The following is a 22605-nucleotide window of genomic DNA, read 5'->3' on the forward strand; positions in this document are numbered from 1 at the left end:
CGTATGATACTGGAATCATGTTACCAATTTATTTTTTTTATTCAAAAAAAACTTTTTTGGTTTGGTACGCAGCCCTTCTTTCACTTGTAATGTGTGTTTTCTCTCTGATTTTGCTTTCAGAGATAACATTGTGGCATTAGAGTGGGACTGGAGAGTAAATTTTAATCTGTTGTTTTAAACAACCAGCGTTGGATACTCTTGTCGTAAATACTTACTTTTGACATAATTTATTGGCGGTAAAAGCTTCTTCAGTATCTAAATCCATTTCAGCCGAAGAAAAACAGATTTGTTCACTCAGTTTGGACTGTTTTTGTCCTACTTTGTGATTAAAGTTGTTTAATTTTCTACCATTTAACTCTCTTTAAGGAGTATGACAATTTTTTAAACTACATTTGTAATGTCAAACAGTGCTGATGTAACTTTATTTAATCAAAATCAGTGATGGATCGCTTTATTTGAACATTTTTATTTGTTTTGTATCCTATTGTGCTCATACCTCTAACATGCGACACAAAGCCACAGGGCCTGAGCAACAACTACAGACTCTATGCCTCCTCCTTCAAAAATGCAGTTATTTAGATTTAGTTTATTTTATTTACACCCATGTGACCTGATCATTAGCAACATGCTTCGGTTTGATTAAGCCTTAAAGTTTCCCTTCATGCCTCGATGCGTTTCATTCACACACGGCCTCACGTGACTGAGCGAATGTGGCGTTTGCTCCTTACCTCCCAAAGCGTTCAGATATCTCAGGCGTTGTGCGACCTTTGTTCGCTCTTACTGATTAAAGGGATGATTGGACAGTTTTTAGCTGTTTGTTTTGTCTTGTCTGATGTTCTTACAACTGTTTTTTCTGAAGAAAGACAAATGGAAAAATCTGTATGAAAGGAGGGAATTGCTACGTAACGACGTGTTGCACATTTTAAAAGAAGGGAACTTGAGTAACTGGGACGATCTCTAACTGTAATGAAGTTGTTATATTTACAGTAATATTTTGATATTGTTGCATCCTGTGTGTTTTATGCGTACTTGTACAAATAAGTAGATCGTCAAGTGTCCTGACTGCAGTTAATGTGGATGAAGAAAAGTCCTCCTGGGTTCAATTTGTATGTATAAGATGATTAATCTGCTTTTGGATGCTTTTTAAAAAATATTGACAATATGACATACCTTTTTACCAAAGTTTATACCATGTTTGTCCTACTATTGAAAATATATCAAATACTGTCAATTTCTCAATAAAAGATCATTTTCAGTCTCTGCTTTACCTGATTCAATTATTAGCTCATTGAACATTATTTTCCACATTAGTGGGACATCCCTTACATATTTAAACCTACATTATGATGTAAATATATTTTATAGAAAATAGAATTATTGAAAACAGTGTATTATTCAAAGGTTTGTGTCTTGATAATAAATTGTGCTAAGCCGTTTTCACCTGGCGTTGACACATAAGATTATTGGTTAGATTTGTACGTATTGCATGTAATCGGACTAAACTGTTAAAAGTAATCAATTCTTGTTAAGCCAATCTTAATTTTATGACTTTTTGATCACTGACTAACAAAAGCTGTCCAAGTATAAGGACATAAATAAACCTAATGAATATTGAACTAATTAACTTGATATTAGACATCCTAACAGCTATTTACCAATAAGAAATTCAAATAATATTAATATATGTGGTAGATAAAGCATATTCCTAAAAGTACTTCATATTCAGAAAAGGAAAAATCGAGAGTTTAAAAAAAATACTGTATATATGTGCAAACGATAAATGAAAAGTAGTAGTAAAACTGATGTTTTGAATATGAAGGAAATTGTTGGTATTACAATGAACAGAAGTACTAAATAAATCAACCAAAATAGGAATAACAGTTGTGTACATAAAATGTAATCGTGTGAAAACAGCTTCCGGTTTCCTGGTGGATGTTGGTCATTATTTTAAAATGTTCTGCATTAAAGGTAAATATCCGGATATCAAGTTTTATGAGAGTTTGTTTACATTTTGAATCTGGTCTGCCTTCAGAGCACGTCGAAACTACATTTCCCATCATTCTTTAAGTCCCGGAAGTGCCTGCGCTATGCACCGGATATCAGCAGGCGGCGCCCCGTGCAGGCCCTTTTCCGTCTCAGAGAAGTGAGGTCCAGAACGGCGGACACAAGTGAGTCTAAAAATATAATTTTACTGTCCTTTACCGCCACAAACACGACCGCTGTTGGATCTGTAAGAACTATAACGTTCCCTGTTGTCGATAGAGTCCAAGCAGATTATGTAGTTTAGTCTTAAAATGTTAAGAAACCTTTTGAAAGCGACCTGAGCTGACAACAGCGGTTAGCATTAGCGAGAGGCTAACGGGTTAGCACATGTGGGGACTGCGCGGCGGTGTGTTTCGGGTTTAGTTTAACATGTATTTAACACAAGTGTTTTTGTAGCCACAAACCAGTCGATTAATGATAGTTCCCCCAACTTAAAGTCTTCCAGCTGTTTATTTTCAATCATATACCAAGTTAATTCAGAATAATTTTGGGTATGTCCTGAAGGCCCTACATCAGCAGAACACAAAACCACTGAACAGTCAGAAAAATTAAAGAATTTAATAAACTTACCTATGGTTTCGAAACTGTGAATTATGCGTTAAAAGCAGGGGTGGGGGGACTTCAGTCCTTGACGGTCGAATTCCTGAGATTTTAAGATGTGTCCCTGGTTTAAACCAGTGTGTTGTCATCAGAAGCAGATAACGAGCCATTCATTAGTTTCAGGTGTGTTGGAGCAGGGACACATTTAAGTCTCAGGAATCCGTCCCCTGCCTTAAAACCCAATATTTCACCTAATTTGATATCAGTATTGTTGATTCCTCCGAGCGAGCAATGATTTACAGTTACATCTGTAGCGTTTTTAATTAAAAATGTGCAAATGTTCAAGAATGTATGCAAGATTGCATGATAAATTCAAGGTTACGTTGGTCCTTTGTTACATTTTATCGCTACTTAATTATATACCATTAATAACCATTATATTTATAGTGCAAATTTTGACCTCCAACGTGCTTGCATTTTAGTCATTTGTGTATTGATCAGGATTATATGGTTTAAAGGCAGTTTGGAGAATATGCTCACATTTAAGTGTTCTAATTAATACACACTTTTTGGCTAAAATTTCAGTTCGTCACTATTAGGAATGCATATTTATTTTTGCAGAGCTGTATATTCAGTTTGTAATATTGATAGTTCTAAATGTGAAAAATTAATGCTGCACTTGTACATGGTGAACGCTTAATACCCAAACCATCTCAATTATGCCTATTCTATTTCTGACTGCTGGCATTTTAAAGTATGTGACTTAGTGTCTATTACATAATAAACACATCAAACACATCTGATCCATTAGTTTTTAGATTAATGTATGCATTAATTCTAAATCCAATCTAGAACACTTTGTATTGGGTTCATTACAACGTCAGGATTGTTTCTAAGATTCAGGCATTAGTTAATGGTTTTGTCTTGTGTTTTAGTGACGACGACTGAGTGGGAGACTGCCCCGACCGTGGCTGAGACCCCAGAGATCAAACTCTTCGGCAAATGGAGCACCGATGATGTTCAGATCAATGACATCTCTCTACAGGTGAGCATCAAGAAGTTTCACATGCACTGTCAATCACCCAAACACAGCGAGGCTAGAGTCACGCCTCGACATGCTCCCGTTGTCCTGGTGTGCTAGAGTACTCGCAGAGGAAAACTGTCTCTGCTATTCGTTGACTGTGGCCTGCAGTGGCTCAGCCAATCACCAGCTTAGATACACCTGCCGCCATCAAGCTAATGTTAGCCGTCCGCGTGTAATAAAACATGCTAACAATGCTGTCCTGTGCTGCAGGATTACATTGCCGTCAAAGAGAAATACGCCAAGTACCTTCCACACTCTGGAGGACGTTATGCCGCCAAGCGTTTCCGTAAGGCTCAGTGTCCCATTGTGGAGCGTCTCACCAACTCCATGATGATGCACGGACGCAACAACGGAAAGAAGCTCATGACTGTTCGCATTGTGAAGCATGCGTTTGAGATCATCCACCTGCTGACAGGAGAGGTACTACTTCTACATGAATGTGTTACCAACTAACCATGGATTCATCCAGTCATTGTTTTTTATTTGCACTGTAGGTGAGCAAATTGACAGTCTTTGAATTATACAGTAGAACACTTGTCAAATCCGAGCTGCATAGAAAATAACAGTGACAGCAAAAACATGACTCATTGTGCAAATCAACTAATTCAGTTGTAGATATACAAATTCAATGAAACTGCACGTTTTCTGTCAGGTCACAGTTCTGCTACATCTATAGCACATGATGGTCGTTTTTTATTTCAAATTTTTACAAGTACTTTCAATCTTTCAAAATCCTACAATTTTCCCCAAATTAAATGAAAATTGGTCACAAAATCAGGGAAATTTAAGCTCCTGCAGGGATTGATGTCACATGAATGATTAAATTTACCGCCGCTAATCTGTGGCCCACTTGAGGTTGAACTGGTCCCTATTTTGCCCCTGAACTAAAATGAGTTTGACACCCCTAAAAAAGACGTTTTTTTAGATGCACATATGTCCTAAGAATGAGCCTATTAGGTGTTCCCATTATGACAGCTGTTTTGTGCAATTCTTTCCTAATCATTAAGACAACATGGGAAGCAGATAATTAACTAAAGCAAATTGTCGTATCACAATAAATGTGTTAAACGTTTTAAAGACACCGGCCCTGCTTAGTTTTTCTGGTGTTGGTCCTTGAACGTCTTTTACCATATTGTTTGTTCCAAAACAAAATGGTTCTTAAATAAGTGTGTAGTTTTTGATTGGCAGCTCTGAAGCTTAATGTCAAATGTTTTTATGTACAACCACAAACTCCTCCTCCTCCTGCCTGTGTTCCCAGAATCCCCTGCAGGTGTTGGTTAACGCCATCATCAACAGTGGACCCCGTGAGGACTCCACTCGTATCGGACGTGCTGGTACCGTGAGGAGGCAGGCTGTGGATGTGTCTCCTCTCCGCAGAGTCAACCAGGTAAAAAAAAAAAAAAAGAGCTGCTAGCTCCTTTTTGGCCACATTTCACATCTAAGCTACTATCAAACCAGAGAAGATTCAGTCCTGATGTGTTTACCGAGGCTAGAGTCACACCTGGATATGATCCGTTATCCTGGTGTGCTAGAGTGCTCGCAGAGAAAATGTCTTTGTATATTCATTGGCTGTAGTCTGCTGTGGCCCAGTCAATCACCAACTCAGACACATCACTCCATGTTTGTTGGGCATCATCACATTAACGCTGTCCCTTCCTACAGGCCATCTGGCTGCTGTGCACAGGAGCACGAGAAGCTGCTTTCAGGAACATCAAGACCATTGCAGAGTGTCTGGCTGATGAGCTGATCAATGCAGCAAAGGTTTTTTTTTTTTTAAAATTCCTTTTTACATAATGTGAGCCTCTCAGCTCTCTAGACGTGTGTTAACTGCTGTTCTTTTCATATTTCCAGGGTTCATCAAACTCTTATGCCATCAAGAAGAAGGACGAGTTGGAGAGAGTGGCCAAGTCCAACCGTTAAACGTGTTCGCTTTCTAACAAAGAGAAATAAATTTGAAGAAATGTCTTTGGATTGTTTTTGATGACTTAGAAGTGTAAAAATGTAACATCTTATAATTACGATCTCTCCCAAATCTTGATTCTAGTTTTCATTTTGATGAAGTTGAAAAGCTTTGCTTAAATTACAGCCAGATTAGATATTTTAGGTTGCTGTATTGCTTTGTTCCTTTTTGTAAAATGACAGTAAAAGACAAATACAAACCCCAACTGGTCACCACCGAGGACTGCTTTAAATGGAAAAACCTGAAAGTAAACTTAATTTTAAAAGAGAAACTGATTTATTCACTTGCAATAATCATGTATGAAATGGAATATAGATCATTTCAAAACAAAGTTCAGGTGAAATGTGGTATTTTATTATTTTGCATGCTAAAAACACAAAAGCAAATACAAATCTGCCTTTTCTACATTTGGCCGCTAGGTCAGAATTGTCCCCACAAAAGCTAACGTGATTTTCAGAGTTCAAAATAGGCAAAACTGTTGGCCTGAACGCTCAAGTGAAAAATACAAACAGGTGAGATAAAAATGAGATTACATTACTGTAGTTTCTCTAAACTTAAAAGCAGGTAGTCATTTTACATGCTGCACCAAACCTATCTAATCTGTGAATTATTAACTAACGAGTCAAAAGTGAAGCAGTCGTGCTAAAGATCAGATTGGAGAGATTCCTCCAACAATAAATATAAAATTTACTTGGTAAGGGGCGGTAAAGCTTTTAGAAATGTGTGTGTTTCCTGTCGATGAGGAGGCAGTGTGAGGAGAGAACTGCTCCCAGTTTAGAGGCTTCACTGCAGGCCGTGGGCAGGAGTGTGTAATCCTGGAGCTTCTGGAACGCCTGAAGACAAAGAAAAACAGTTTTCTTTTTCTTTAGATGATAATGCTACAGTTCAGTCGTGGAGAGCTTCTATTCTGCAAGTTTTACATGTCTGCTCGAAAGCCTGATAATGTGCTACATTTACCCAGATCTAAAATCTTATGGTAGTGTTTTTCAACCTTGAGCTCACCTGAAGTGTCCAGTAATGGATTAAAAAAAACTTTTTAAATTATTCTTTGACATAATATTAAACAACTGTATACTTTCACTCTGTCAAATAAAAATCTAGTTAATAATAAATGGAATATAAAAATATTTGACCTGGCACAACTATTTATAATACAGTATAACAAACATGTCTAGGGTCCACAAAGTATTGGTATCAAAATGGGGTCACGAACCAAAAAAAAAAAAAAAAGGTTGGGAACCACTGCTTTGTGGGTTCTTTACTTTCAAAGCAAAGAAAATTGTCCCAGTTGAATAATTCAGTTTCCCAACAAAGAAATAAAACTAGTTGATGCTCTAGGACTCACTGAAACGCTGTCGGGACATTCCTCCACCGGTCGGTGCAGCAGGAAGTCGTGTTTGGCCGGACCTTTGATGTAAACACAGTTTGCTGCAGATTCTTCAGGAACCGTGAGGACCTCGTAGTGATGATCAGTCAGCTGCTCCATCATCTGTGTACAAACACACAGACGCTGCATAACTTGGACAAAAATGTAGCTAGATATGGAACAAAAGCAGGAAAGTGACGCTGCACACAGAGATGCTTCAGACTTAAAACACTAACCCTGAGCGTCTTCTTGGCGCCGTCACTGTTGCTGATGATGATAGTGTCGGGGCCGCCCATAGAGCAGATGTTCTTCAGCCGTGCTCCACCACACACTGGAACGGTGGACACTGCGAAGTCCTGAACAATCACGTGGAATGGCTTTGAAACTTTTACTGAGCTGATGGAGAAACTCAACTAACATTTTTGGCAGTTTGCAAATATAGAAGTTGCAATATTTTTAACTGAGTTTAAAGGTGAATCAGCATGTTCAACAGGTGGTGCTACTAAAGGAGAGAATGTTTTCTTTTCTACACGCAATCATCTCAAAAAAACAAGTGAAATCTGTTCATGTTAAGAGCATGACCTAATACAGCATGCTGTATAAAACTATTCAGCAAGCTCCGCTCTAATATTAAGAAATACATGTGCTCTAATGCACAAATATGACATTTATCAAGATTAGGTTGAGGCTAAAGGTTATTTTTGTAAAGAACATTAAAAAAGAAGTCATTAATAAAAATTTAAAAAAAAGTTATCTTAAGAATACCTAAAATCAGAGGTTATGCAAAAAAATCTAAGTCAAACTAGTGCAAGCATGGCAACAACATTATAACCGAGGTAAAGTATATAATAATAAAATACACTAAACTATTGCAATTATGATAAACACCATAAGGCTACAGTACGGCATAAAAAAATAATGAAAATTAACAAACAAATAATCATAAGGCCCTAAAAACTAGTGAAATGATGACATATTATAATGCAGGGTAAATACAGTAGCTACAACTAGTGCAATGTTTTACACTCATTTGACAACATAGAAACTTGTTAGGTTAAGCATTTTTTATATATAAATAATTTAAATGTCATCTATAAATAAACTAAACTGCTTTTCAAACAGAATGCAGAACTAATCTCGTTTTCTCTTAATAGGTTTTCAGTTTGAAAAAAAAAAAAAAAAAGACCAATTACTGCCCTCTAGTGGTTACATTGTGATAATATTCCCTTAGCCCAGGTGAACTGCAGGTGTGAACTCTCACCCTGAAGGTATCTGCCAGCACTTCAGCTCCTCTGCGGTTCGTGTGCGATGAGATCCCCACGAAGAACTCTCGCCCCGTGAAGAGGACGTCACTGCCCTCCAGAGTGGCTCCTCCAGTGTCTCCCTCCACGTCCCCCATCTCCACCACAGTGAGGTGGAGCTCAGACATCACCCTCCTCACTGCCTCAGCCTGATGGAGAACAGGAAGAAAAAACAACTATGAGCATCCAATGGTTTGAGATTTGTGGGAAATATTAAAAATAATATCAAAATACATCTTTTTAGTTACTCTGTTACTTTTTTCCCTCCAGAGGTTGAGAATGCACCCAAATTAAACAACAAATGTAATCAATTACATTTTTTGTATTGATTTTGAATTGTGTATTTCTCTTGTTTTCTCTTTATAGTGTCTTTGCACATTCACTGCTATCATTTTAAAATAAATAAATAAATACATTTAATTTAATCTGTTCACAAACCTTTATCAATAGTTTGAGTCAGACATGATAAAACATTACACTTGTAATACTAACCTTTATTATCATTTTCAGTTTAAATCCAAATCTATCAGCAAGAAAAGAGATGAAGAGACAAATATATGGGATTCTTTTTCCAACGCTAAATGTAAGAAAAGCTTTGTAAAAGCATAGGTAGAGTTTTAGATTATTGCCAGGGGGAGCAAAAAAATAAATAGAATTTAATATATATACCGTCTTGAGATTTGAGCCAACCACAATGTGTTTAACATATACAACCAGAATATTTGCATTTCCTGAAGAAAATGCAAGTGAAGCATTAGCATTACCCTAACGTTAACATTAACCTCGCAATAGCATTAACCTCATGTTAGCATTAACCTAACATGAGCATTAGCCTAGCAATAGCATTAACCCAGCATGAGCATTTGCCTAAAGTTAACATGCTAGGTTAGCATTAACCAGTAAAATCAGCTAGAAGCCCAGTATGAAAGGAAAAACCAGTAAAACCAGTTAGAAATCCAGTTTACACAGCCTTAAGTTGAAAAAAGTGGTTGAAAAAGTTGAAATCGGTTGTAGCTGAACATGTTGAAGGTTCAAGGGTTTGAATCAGTTGAAGAATTGCTGGGAATGAAGGGCTTAAAAGTTGAAAAGGTTGAAATTTCCAATGTAAGTCGATAGGAGCAAAAAGTTGATCGTTAAAACAACTCAGTCCTTTACTGAGTTAATTTGTTACTTTGAACTTTACTTTGATCTCTTGACATGTTTCGACTGTCAGGAGATCAAAGTAAATTTCCTGAAAAAAAAAAAAAAGGTGTCTGCATAAATAAAATCTTAACATATTGTTTAAAAAAAGAAGACAAAGTGAACTTGCGGGGATTATGAGACTAAATCTATGTTTAGGTTGAGGTTACTTATTGTGGGTATTTGGAAAATGTCTAAAAAGTCACACATTAAAGAAAATGTCTATTTGTATGGTTGCCGTGCGGACAACCCCCTGGTGCTATTGGTACGGTTACGAAGTACAAGTATGTAGCATCTTAGGGTTAGGTTATAACCCAATATCGCAACCATTTTTAGGGTTAGGGTTAAAGTTTGTCTTAGTCACGTGACCTGAACTGGCCAAATAGGGGTGCTACATACGGATAGAATGTCGGTATATTGATACGGCAACCGTGCAGATAGCCACTGCCAACATTAAACGACTTGTTGTGACATCACCTCGCTGCGTCGCTGCTGTCTGAAAGGCCTGGTGATGAGTGCCGTGTCGCCCTGGATGACGGCCACGTCCTCCATCCTCCAGCTGTCTGGCAACTCTGGGTCGGGGGGGATCTCCACCAGCTGCAGCCCCACCTTCTGCCTCAGAGCTCCAGTCAGGCAGCCGAACTGACGCTTGGCTTTGGCCAGATCCACCGAGGCCTCGGCGTTCTTACAGCCGTCACCAAGCGTCGTCCCAAAGGTCTCGGGGATCCCTCGCACCACAGCGTGGGTGAAGCGACCGTAGGGACACACGTTCGCCATGATTTCTAATCTTTAGTTTTCTGACAAATAAATGATGAAAGATTATCTACAGGAGGAAAACTAAAAAAAAAAAAAAAGCAGTGCCTGAGTTGTTGAGTTAGACGAGATGAGTCAGGAGGAGGAGAAGGAGCTTCTTCTTCATCCTCTTCCTGCTGCTTCACTTCTTATTTCTGATGTTTTTCACTCATCTGACTGAACAAACCAGAGGAAACAGGCGACACCAATCTGTAGGATGAAAGCAGACAGACGCATTAGGAGCAAGACAAACAAAAAAACTGTTTATTCATCAACAATTAACCACTTCAAATTCAAAACCGCAGCTACTAGTTCCAGGCTGGTGCTTAATTGCCTCAACTCAAAAACCAGTTTGTCTCCTTGACTAAAAGTGTCAGATTTCAAATCAATCATTTCCAATGCAAAATGAAATGTAAAACAGAAATGGACGTCTTTGAACAGAGAGAGGACGGGACACTATCACTCAAAAAAAAAAAAAAACGCAAAAAAAGGAGGTAAGGATATAGTATAGCATAAAAACATTTCAAACGCCAAAAAATAAAGCGACAATAAACACATACAGATACAGCAGTAGGAGATGAGTCGGCAATTTTTTTTTTTGCATTGCCATTTCTGATCAATACCCAGACACTTTCTTGGGTTCAGGTTATGTTTTCTATTATGTCGTTACCCACATGGTACATTTAGCACGGCACTGTTTTAGACTTTGTGATGAGATGTTTACTGTATGCAATGGAACCATCACAAAAATTATTAACAAAAAAAACGGTGGGGGTTGACAGTATTTTTTACCATTTAGTTGAGGTTTTTTTTTTTTTTTTTTTTGCTTGTACTTGAGTATTTTATGTATGACTTACTTGTACTTTTACTGGAGTACAATATTAATCAAGTAACAGTACTACTTCAGTAGGATATATTAGTACTATTTATAACTCTGCCATGAAGTCAAGTCTCATCCAAATAAATAAATAAAGCAAAGAGTGACAAAGCTGTTGGAAAGTAGACTTATCACAATAAAAGCAGCCAGGAGCAACTCTAAAGAACTCGTGTCAAACTCAAGGTCCGGGGCCCAAATCTGGCTCTTTAGAGCATCCAATTTGGCTCACAGGAAAAAGTAAAAATAACAGAGAAAACATGAATTATTGTGTAAATTGTGAAATAATCCAGTTGAAGCTATCTAAAAAAAAAAAAAAAAAAAAAAAATCAACTTTTTTTTTTTTTTTTTCCAATTTAATGAAACTTCACAATATTATTCGGGGTTTTGCATTTTTCCTTTATTTATATCACATGAATGCAGTCATTTTTAAGTGCAAATTGTAGAAAGAATTCTCAATTTTGCAATTTCTCACAAACCATTCCACAAATTTTACTCTAAATTACACAAAAATTGGTAACAAAATCAGGAATTGCTGAAGTGAATTGAACCGATATTGAAAACTGGGGCACAATAATGTAAAGTTGTAATATTAAAAATGTGTTGCTGTCGTAATCAAAATTAAATTGTAATTGAGTTTAGATAATTGACTTTGTAATTGCCATGAAAATTCTATAAAAATGTTCAATCATAATTTAACGTAAAACTGGGGAACCATGTTACAGTTCTACACAGATGTAGTTAATTATTAAAATAAGTTTAATATCAAGCTTTCCCACATTTTACCATTAAAAAGAAAAAAAACCTAAAAATATTAAAACCTATAATTTCATTGATTAAGACAATTAATAGGAAAATAATGAGAATGAGATGATATATATTAGTTTTTAGTGTGTTTTACAGCTGATTTAGGAAGGTTTACTTTTATTATGTTGTTTATTTCAGGCTGAGTAATTGTGATTATTTGTAATTTAATTTATAGTAATTGAGAACGTAATTGTAATTGACTTACTGAGGATAGAAAAAAATAATTGTAATTGATTTATGGGGGGGGGGGGGGGGGGGGGGGGGGAATGCTAGTCACTGTAATTGTAATTGATCATGGACAATTAAAAATGTAATTGTAACTGAAAAATGTATTTGACCCCCCAACAGTGATCACCCACTGAGAAGCTGTAGAGAAGGAAGAGCTTATGCAACAAGTATAAGTATTTCAGAAATGTCTTTAATGTGTTTAAAGTCATAAATAATGAGGCTTCAGGCTCGGTTTCAAGTGTAAACACTGAGAAAGTTAGAGTTTGAGGAGAAGGACAAACCCAGCAGAGAACCGCCCTGCAGCTCTAAACGCTCCTCTCACACTTCTTATCATGATGTTCCTCATCTTTCCAACATGAAAACACACACACTGGTTTGTGTACCTGATTCCAGCTCAGTTCTTCCACCTCCAGTTGTTTCCTCCTCACTTTAATGTCATTTTCCAAAGCGGAGCAGTTCCCGTTACTCTGTCCTCCTGCTCCTTTTTTCCCCTCAGACAGTCACACATTTAGTCCAAACAAAGAGTGTGCACAGAAGCACATCCTCCTGAGACTTTCACAATAAAACGCATACTAGCATGAATCTGCAACTTTTATTGTATGTTATTGTATGAGGCGCCGATTGTAAAGATGCGTATGGATTAATAAACGCCACCTTTTCGCAACATTTAGCAACAAACCACGTTTCAAAATGCATGTGGTTTTTTTTTTTTTTTTTTTTTGCGTTACTTTTAACCATATTTACTAAATTGTGATTTTTACTTTTCTCATAAAAATTTGACACGAATGTTAAATATGAAATCTAAATGTTAAATCTAAATCTAAAAGTAAAATGTCGATACTGCGGATGAATTTGCATTTTAGCAAAATATTTAGTTTCACCCTGACATTTAGATTTAGATTTAACATTAGATTTAGATTTAACATTGACGTTATATTGTATTGTTACGAGAAAAGTAAATATCACAAAATTCACAAACATTGCCGTAAATCTGGTCAAAAGTAACCAAAATAATAATAATAATAATAATAATAATAATAATAATAATAATAATGCACATACGTTTATTAAATGTGATATGTTGCTAAGTGTTGCAAAAAAGTTGCTGATTTTTTTTTTTAGCTTGCGCAACTTTTGTAAAGATTTTGCATAAAGCCAAACATTAAGAACAATACTAGATTATGGAAATGAACCTATGCAAAAAAAGTTAAAATTTTACCACATTTCTATCCTGTTCAGTGTTACCAAAACACTGGAATGAGAAACATACGTATTGTAAGATTCGTGTCTTTATTATTCAATAATAATGATAATAATAATAATAATAAAAGAAATTAAATCAAAAGAAAAACCACTTGAATAAAAAAAACCTTTTCAATAAAAAAATAAAAGTTTACTTCAATCAAAAATAAATATTTTCAATCATAAAAAAAACGTGTTCAAATGCAAATAATATTTGAAACCCAAATAATTGGATTTGAACACATTTTTTTCTTTGATTGAATAATAACAACAGCAGCACAAAAATATTTGAACGCCCCACAAAAACAGAAACGAACTCTCTAACCGACAACGAACCCATGACATATTAGCTGTGAGGCTATGGTTAACCACTTTACAACGAACAAAAACCTAAACTTTTTAATCATTTTAACATATCATACAGGCATACAACAGTTTAACAAAAAAAAAAAAAAAAAAATCAAAATCAAAATCAGATATGAATATTTGTTTTGAAACTATGTTAAAATAACGTTTTAAATCACATTATTTCAGTTAATTGCTTGTATTTAGTCTAAATGCTAATAGTGTTTCCCATCCCTACGGATTATTATTATGTTTTGCACTATTTTTTTTTGTTTACTTGCATGCATGAACTATTAGTACATAATCATTGTGATGAAAACAAACTGGGAACTATTTTAGTTGTTTTTTTCTGGGGAAAAAAAAAAAAAAAAAAAATCCCTAATTGGTTTCCATGCTTTTATTTTGACATCCACGGCTGACAGCTTTTCCGGTCTCTTCTGCTCTGTGATCCTGAACTTGACGGACTGTGTCTCTGCTCCTCCCTCCATCCCCCACATCCTGGACGGATTCAATCAGACTGATTTCACTTCAGTTCTGTTGTTGTTTTTACACATTTGTATGATTTGTTAAAAGGTTAAACCTGTGAGGAAAACGTTAAAACGTTAAAAAGGTCAAAGTAAGTCTCTGGTGTTGAAGATGACCAGATGAAAACTTCAAAAAAGTAGAAAAATAAATAAATAAATAGAAATAAAAGTTCAAAGGTCAACCCATGTTTCTAAAGTGTCTAACTAAAAATATTCATTATTAAAGTCAAAAGTGGAAAAATAAAAGAAAGTTTGACCACACCCAAAGGAAAATACACACAAAGAAACAAAATTGGCAAAAATAATAAAAAAAATTAGTTACTCAAAGGGCCATAATATTTTTTTTTTTATTACTTTTATTATTTTTTTACAACACAATAGTGACAAATGTTGAGGGTTAATAAACCCTTCATCAAAACAATCAGAATATAAGGGACATTTTGTCGAGTATAATAATAATAATAATAATAATAATAATAATAATAAATCACCAACATGTAAAAAAAAAACAAAACAACAGGAGAAAAGATCCTCAACAGGCACAGGAAAAATATACTTACAAAAATCAATGCAAATATCAACTGTACACAATAACTGAGCAAAGTCCAAAGTGACATTAAAAGATGCTGAAATAATTCTTAAATAATCTTAATAACAAAGATAAGATGAATGAATGAATAATAATAATAAATAAAATAAAATAAAATAAAATAATAATAATTATTTTATTTATTTTATTAATAAGTCCTTTTCAAACACTCCAAGACACTTTACAGTTGTTAAAACAATTACACACAAGTCAAAAAAGAAACTAAAAACAATAAAAGTAAATACAGAAAATACATAATGTATTAATATTACAGTTTGATTTAGAAGCTCCAAAACCAGTGTTTTTTAACCTTGGGGTTGTGACCCCATGTGAGGTCATCTGAAATGTAAACAACTACTGATTAAAAATATATATCTTAAATATTGTTATTTTTCAAATTAAAACACAATCTTAAATCACTATTCTATACTTTCGCTACAAGTTCAGTTCAAATGCTGTATATACACTTATATACACTAATCCTATACTCCATATTTATAACACAGTTTAAAAAACATCATCAATGATCAAATGTTTTTGGGTTTGCCAGAAATGTGTGATATCAAAATGAAGTCACACTCAAAAAAAAAAAAAGAAAAAAAAAAAAAGGTTGGGAATTGCTGACTTAAACTTTATGAGCACCGCAACTTTGTAGTAAATTAATAAATTGACTTTGTGAAAAAATAAATGTTCGATTATTTATGATTTTCAAAGAAATAAGAAATAAAGCCAATCCTCACACTGACATTTGGATTACAGACTATGGTTTAATATCCTCTATAATCCCATCATATTGTTTGTAGAGGTCAGTGAGACACCACCAGGCTGGACTTTACATGTGAACACCAGCACTGAGTGTCTGAGAGCCATCATGGATTAAAGGATCAACACCACACTGCTCTGTTTTTCTCTGTGACGTGGCACAAAAATAATAATCAGGCTCTTCCTGCAAAAGTAGGTCAGATGATGTTTGCCTGGAGGTAAGTGGATTAAAGGGCTGCTAAACACGCTTTTTGACTTGATTTTTGCCTAAATGTTGCATATTCACTCAGTCTATGTGCAGGTTTGTGTGCACAAAGTGACTTTTTCAGACAATAATGTCTACTTTCAGTTATTATTGTGTAAAGCTACTGCAGACGGATGATGGAGAAGTTTTCTGCTCAAACTGTGTGAGTTGGATGTAGGAATGGAGGGATGTGCATGGATGGATGGATGGATGGAGGGCACAGACGGGATTACAGAGTTTACCATCTGTCCCCTGGCATCCTTCAGCCAACACAAAAACAGCGTCAACTTCCTCCTCAGGTTGGTTTCAAAGGAAAAGAAGCAGATTAGTCTTTTTTTTTTTTTTTTTTTTTAATTACAGTCTATTGATGAGTTTAGCTTTCAAAATAAGAGCTGATAAATAACACAAACATAAATATCAAAATAAAAAAAAGACATGAAAAAGCACATATTTAACTGTTTGTAGTAGTCGTGACCTCAACATGATACTGTATGTGGCTCAAATCTAAAATGAAGACATTTCTGAAACAAAGTTTTATTATTCAGCTTTAGACCAATTTCATGAGATGGTTGTCAATATTTTTTTAAAGTACATTTTTTACCAAGCCAAAAAAGCTAAAAAAAAAAAAAAAAAAAAAAAACGGACATTGACAAATAAAAAAGGTAAAATTCTGTTAAATGCTACATTTTGATCAGTAGCTAAAGAATTAAACCATTTCTTAAGCTTTTATTGTGAAAGAGAAAATACCCTGTAGCCATTTAAACTGGTTAGCACTTATGCTATATTAATAATTGAACATATTGATTCAATAAGTTTATACAAAGGAGCAAGAATATTCTTTGTTTGTGGGTTCCTTCCACATCTAACACAATAAAATAAAGGAAGGAAGGAAAATAGGAAGGAAAGAGGAAAGGAAGAAAGGATTGAAAAGAAAGACAGGAAGGAAAAAGGAAATAAATAAAGACAGAAGGATGGAAAAAAGGAAGGGAAAAAGGTAAAGGAAGGAAGGAAAAAGAAGGAAGGAAAGAAGGAACGAAGGACAGAAGAAAAGAAAAAAGGAAGGTAAAAAGGAAAGAAGCAAAGGAAGGAAGGAAGGAAGGAAGGAAAACCGAAAGGAAGATAAGAAGGAAAGAAGGAAGGAAAAAAGGAAGAATGAAAAGAAAGAAGGAAGGCATAAGGGAAAGAAGCAAAGGAAGAAAGGAAGGAAAGAAAGAATGGAAGGAAGGAAAAAGGAAAAAGAAATGATGAAAAGAAAGAACAAATGCAAAAAAATATAGAAGCAAAGGACGAAAGGAAGGAAGTTAGGCCAGAAGAAAGATAGGAAGGAAAGAAGAAAAGGAGGAAGGAAGTTAGGAAGGAAGGAAGGAAGGAAGGAAAGGGGAAGTGAGTGTAAAATTTTCAGCCTATATTTGAAAAACAAACGTGTCTTGAGATGAAATGTTTATTTTAAAGCTAAGCTATATGGACGATGCATATAAAGCGTAAGATAACGTTTAAATGGTTAAAGCTGCTCCATCATGTGCTGCTGTCAGCAGACGCTCAGTGTTACCATCACGTCTCCCATTACAGCTCAGAGAATAATTCAGTTAGCTCAGCTTCTATCTGCTGACCTCATTCATCTCACAATATTCCATCATATTCAGGGTCACCACCGGTCCATCACATGTGGGGGCTCCCATTAACTGTGTGTGTGTGTGTGACTGTAAACAAACGATGGTACTCCTTATGAAGACATCAGTGCATCAGTGACAGACTGTTACTGAAACTTTCAGAAGATTCAAACAAACATGAGGCCACAGAGCAACGCCTACAGACCATCAGCTGATCACTATTATCTGCTTTAAATGACATTAGAAATGTCAGCGAGGAGAGACACAAAGTCTGTGAATGTGACAGGACGAGTCATAGACCATCCTAATGCGTCTTTATTAAACATTACAGGTCAAGTCGTCCATAAATCTGATCGAGTCGGTACAAATCTGTATGAAATCAAAAGACGGTGAACTATGATGACTCGCTCACATCTTGTACCACTACTGCTGTGCTGTCTTCCTTTGGCAGGTACGTTAAAAACACTACAACCTTTGTTTATGTATTTAGACCTTTTGTCAATTTGTCTTTTTTTTTAGGTTTCATGTCTATTTAAAGTCTGAGCCTTTTAGATTTTCTCTTGTTCAAGAAGAAACTTCTCTGTTTGTACCAATGTTTGAATTAAAATGAAAATATAACTGAAACTGGTGATTTTTTTTGGAGTCTACATATTTACACTTTCAAAGTTTATAGTGCATCCATATTGTCACGAGTCAGAGCGTCAGTGACATGATCAGGATTTGAAAAAAAGGCCAATTTGTGGAAAATATGCAGAAAATAAATAAAGTGTAAATTTGTTTAGTCAGTGTAAAAGTAGTGCTTTATAAAGTGGTTGTAATACATGGTAAAATGGAGAAAAGTATGTCAGATGGTCACTTTATCTGAGCATTGATATGGGGAAAAGGGTTTAGTGTATGATTTTGTTATGTTTGTTTTAAGAGTACTTGTTTTATGTATTTGTGTTGTGGTTTTATTTTATGTTGTTTTTGCAGTTGTCTTGTGTATTTTTGGAGTAATTTTGTAAACTGTTCAGTTATTTTTCATTAGGCATCTTGTGCCACTTTTGGTTATCTTCATGTATTTCTGTTGTCATTCGATACACTTTTGTCAAACTTTTGTTGTCCGGTGCATTTTGTGCATAGTTGTGTTGTCTGTTGTTGGTTGATATTTAGGTATTTATGTTATAATTTTAAATCAATTTTTTTTTGTGTCAATTTTTTCTGTCATTTTGTATTTTATTTTATTTTGAGTCATTTTATCTATTTTTGCTGACCTGTGAATTTTTCTGTAATTTTGTTTTTTTTTTTTATTTTATTTTGAATCATTTTGTAAATTTCTGTTCTGTATTTTTTTAAATGCATTTTAGTCACCTCATTTATTTTCTGGTTCATTTTGACTATTTTTGTTGTTTAATACATATTCCTGTTGTTTTGTTGCATTTTTTTTTTTTTTTTTTTTTTGTAATTTTACGTGTATTAATATTTCCTTTATTAGTACAGAAAATATGTGTAACACAACTAATCCGCTAGAGGGCGACAACGACTTGATTTAAGAAAACCGATTTAGAAAAAATGTGTATTTACGTATTAAAAGAAGCCAAACTGACCTGTGTTTTATCCCTGACACTCATTGGTTATTATTGATCAGCTTGTGTTTGTGTTTCTCAGCGAGTTTGCGCTGTTACACATGTGTGTTTCCAGCCATTTCTCCTCTGGACTGTTTGAAGTTTCCTGTTGAATGTCCAGCAGGACAGCGATGTATGTCCAGTGAAGCCACCGGGAAACGAGGTAAAGCTGCACATGCTAAAATAAACAGAAACTTTTCACAACATTTAGCTACAAACAACGTTTACTGATTTACAGCAATATTTGTGAAATTTGTGATATTGTTTTTCTCATAAAAAATAAATGTTATATCTAAATGTTAAATCTAAATGTAAATGTTGTATCTAAATGTTAAATCTAAATGTAAATGTTACATTTAGACATAAATGTTAAATCTAAATCCAAATGCTAAATGTTAAATCTAAATCTAAATGCTAAATGTTAAATCAAAATATAAATGTAAATGTTCAATCTAAATCTTAAACTTTGAATCTAAATCTAAATGCTAAATTTGAAATGTAAATGTTAAAACTAAATCTAAATGTTAAAACTAAATGTTAAGTCTAAATGTTAAATGTAGATCTAAATCTTAAATTTATATCTATATCTACAGTTATCTATATCCACTTTGTACAGTTTCTAATCTTTTAGCTTTACACTTGGCGACCAATTTTATATTTTGAAAGTGCTCTGCGATGACTTTGGTTGTAATTTGCGCTAATAAATTTGAATTGAATTGAACATTTAGATTTAGATTTACATTTAAAATTTAGATTTAACTTTTACATATAGATTGATTTTTCATGTGTACACATTTTCAACAATGATATAGAACATTCTGTTTTACATGAATTTCTGTCACATACTGTATGAAAGAAAAATAAGCTAATTGTTCACAATATGTCGGCTATGAAAAAGTGACCAAGTTTTTACACCACATAATTATCTACCAATTGTCTACTGTACAAATTAACAACAAACCTACTACAACTGTCTGTTTGTGAGGAAATGGTGCTAATACTAAGTGGGCTTAAAAAGTTTTCATCTGACTGTATTTGTCTCTCAGGGGCCCTGCAGCTGAACATGTATGAGAAGAGCTGTGCCGTGCCCACCCAGTGTGGTGTGAGTGGACAGAAATACGCCTCAGGGATCTACTTCAACTACACCAACCTGTGCTGTGACACTGACCTGTGTAACGCTGCTGTGACCCCGGCCGTCCTCACATGGAGCTCCATCACTCTGTGTCTGATGCCAACACTCGTCCTCCTGCTGGGATGAAACCAGAGATCATACTGGAATACTGTCATGTTGTTTTAATACAGTTTATAACACATACACAAACATTACAGCCTGGTTATTGTCAACCAATGTGCAGCAAAGGCATTAGACTTAGGGTCAATTTTAAAATCTTAATAGAGGTAAAACTATATATATATGTAAAGTGTATATAAAATACAGTATATAAAAACATAATAAATATAATATAATATAAAGATAAATGATAAAAAATCTGATTAAATCAGAATGAAGAGAACATAAACATTGATTTTCTTTAAATTTACAACAATTTCCACACTCTGCTCCGAATGTACAAACCTTCTGCTCAGAGGCCACATTGATACTCATAGACAATCAAGGATTGCATATATTGTCAAAAATGCAATAAAACGATATTTTTGATAAAGATTTACCGGTACTCAAATTACTAAATATTTTTATTTTTTCAGCATCACTAATTCGTAATATCAAAAAAGAAAGAATTCTTTCAAATTTTGTTGAATTTCTTTAGTTTCACACTGTGCGCAGACTTTGGAAAAAAAACAAAAGAAATAAAGTTAGATAACTACAAAGCACTGAATGTGTTTTTTTTTTTTTTAATGCTGTAATAACCTTAAAATCTATAACCTCTCTAACTCCTCTGTTTCCATGTTGGACGTTGTAGCCTATAGTTATTAAATTATATTCATATATTTAGATAACATTTAACGTCATTGAGTCCCTTTACTGAATAAACTAAGTGGCATCGTGTTGAGTCTGTGTGAAAACTTTTATTTTGAAGGTCCTCCACCCTCAGATCCTGTGCGATAGGCCTACTCAAAACTAAAAAATACTCTCACGAATGCTGAAGAACACACAAGACAACCATGGCTTTATTATCAAGATATTTTATTGAGGCAGTAATAAATGTGACATCATGAAATATTCAAAGTACAAAAACGCATTTCCTTTGTGCTATTAGCTTGTTTTCATGGCAGAGTTAAACGTACAGGGTTAGCGTCCACACAAACATCTATTGCATTCAACCTGTGCACTTTTTAGTAGGTTTGCTACTGAATAAATGATTACAAAAACAAAAAAACAGCAGAAATTATTTAGTAAATGCTAATATATATGAAATATATATAAAAGAAAATGCGAGGGGGAAACATAAAGTTAAATGTGGCAGTAAAAAAAGAAGGAAAAATAAACATAATATCAACACTGGATCCCTTTAAGCATCAATTCAACGTGATGCAGTCGTTATCAGTGACTGTTTATCGTGGACGGGTTACATTAAACCAAACTTGTACGTTCCAATCAATTTCAATTGCACTTCGGTTCATTTTAATTGAGTTTCACACTGATCAACGTTTTTCTACAAAGCTGCGACTCATTGGATTTGCGTAGAGGCTAGAGCTGCACAGTTAATCAAATTTGAATCATGATCACGATTTTGGTTGCCACCATTAATCTAATCTGATCATCTGCAATATTGACATTTAAAACACGGGCTCTGCTGCACTCTGTAATAATGTATTTATTTAGTTAGGCTTTAATACATTTTAAATTCTTGGGTAATTTTTTTTTAAGCATAATTCTTAATCAAAGCTTCATTTTTCACTATAAACCGTACGCGTAATGTTTGTTTAAAAGTAGTGTAATAAAAACACAGATTATTTTCCTTACGTGATAAATAATTGTGATTATAATCGTGATTACAATATTGATCAAAATAATTGTGCAGCCCTAATAGAAGCTTCTAGATGCATTTTTTTTTTTCCCATTAAAAAGTGATTTAAAGCGACAGATTTACATTGTGTAATACATGAGGCATATAAACAGATAAGGCTGGTGATGACCTCACTGTCAAAAATGATACAACAAATTACAAACACTGAGCAAACATTTTTTTCTGTGAACGAAAAGCTCCTTTATAAATATATATATATATATATATATATATATGCTTATATGGATCGCATTAAAATTCAAATATTTGTTTTGTTCATTATGATTTTTAAAATGTTTCAAATGGATGGATTGTCATTTATTCTTGTTTTTGTTTCTTAATAATATTAATATTATTAATAATAATAATTAAAAAAAGAATCAGTAAAAATACATTGCTCTATTGTAGCTAACCCAAAAACTCAGAATGTTGTGATTATTTCTGAAAATTTTAAATAATTCCAACTTTACTTTCTAAAATGCATGAGTTCAGTGACCAAAGCCACTTCCTGTTGGAGCTGTACTTGTGTATATCTCTTTAAT

The 22605-nt window shown here is 34.4% G+C and overlaps 3 protein-coding genes and 2 non-coding genes across 5 annotated transcripts; 4 read left to right on the forward strand and 1 right to left on the reverse strand.

Annotated features, from left to right (window-relative positions):
• Positions 1-2101: 2101 nt before the first annotated feature.
• On the forward strand, positions 2102-5632 carry rps5 (ribosomal protein S5). Its single transcript, XM_028460986.1, has 6 exons — positions 2102-2168; positions 3519-3628; positions 3878-4087; positions 4926-5054; positions 5330-5428; positions 5519-5632. Coding segments are annotated over exons 1-6 (618 nt in total). The 5' UTR covers positions 2102-2167; the 3' UTR covers positions 5588-5632.
• On the forward strand, positions 3674-3807 carry LOC114472709 (small nucleolar RNA SNORA3/SNORA45 family). Its single transcript, XR_003675182.1, has one exon. It is a non-coding gene; the product is annotated as a small nucleolar RNA SNORA3/SNORA45 family (small nucleolar RNA).
• Positions 5150-5281, forward strand: LOC114472710 (small nucleolar RNA SNORA3/SNORA45 family). Its single transcript, XR_003675183.1, has one exon. It is a non-coding gene; the product is annotated as a small nucleolar RNA SNORA3/SNORA45 family (small nucleolar RNA).
• Positions 5633-5959: 327 nt separating the features above from the next.
• On the reverse strand, positions 5960-12686 carry ddah2 (DDAH family member 2, ADMA-independent). Its single transcript, XM_028460985.1, has 6 exons — positions 12558-12686; positions 9951-10475; positions 8255-8443; positions 7230-7349; positions 6973-7116; positions 5960-6460 (listed from the first exon to the last, which is right to left on the reverse strand). Exons 2-6 carry the CDS (start codon positions 10248-10250, stop codon positions 6341-6343), a joined length of 873 nt encoding a protein of 290 aa, XP_028316786.1. The 5' UTR covers positions 10251-10475; positions 12558-12686; the 3' UTR covers positions 5960-6340.
• Positions 12687-17833: 5147 nt separating this feature from the next.
• Positions 17834-20352, forward strand: LOC114472577 (prostate stem cell antigen-like). The gene is made up of 3 exons (XM_028461896.1): positions 17834-17941; positions 19138-19257; positions 20141-20352. Exons 1-3 carry the CDS (start codon positions 17887-17889, stop codon positions 20350-20352), a joined length of 387 nt encoding a protein of 128 aa, XP_028317697.1. The 5' UTR covers positions 17834-17886.
• Positions 20353-22605: the final 2253 nt, after the last annotated feature.

This window comes from Gouania willdenowi, chromosome 11 (genome assembly GCF_900634775.1).
Source record: "Gouania willdenowi chromosome 11, fGouWil2.1, whole genome shotgun sequence".
Lineage (NCBI taxonomy): Eukaryota > Metazoa > Chordata > Actinopteri > Blenniiformes > Gobiesocidae > Gouania > Gouania willdenowi.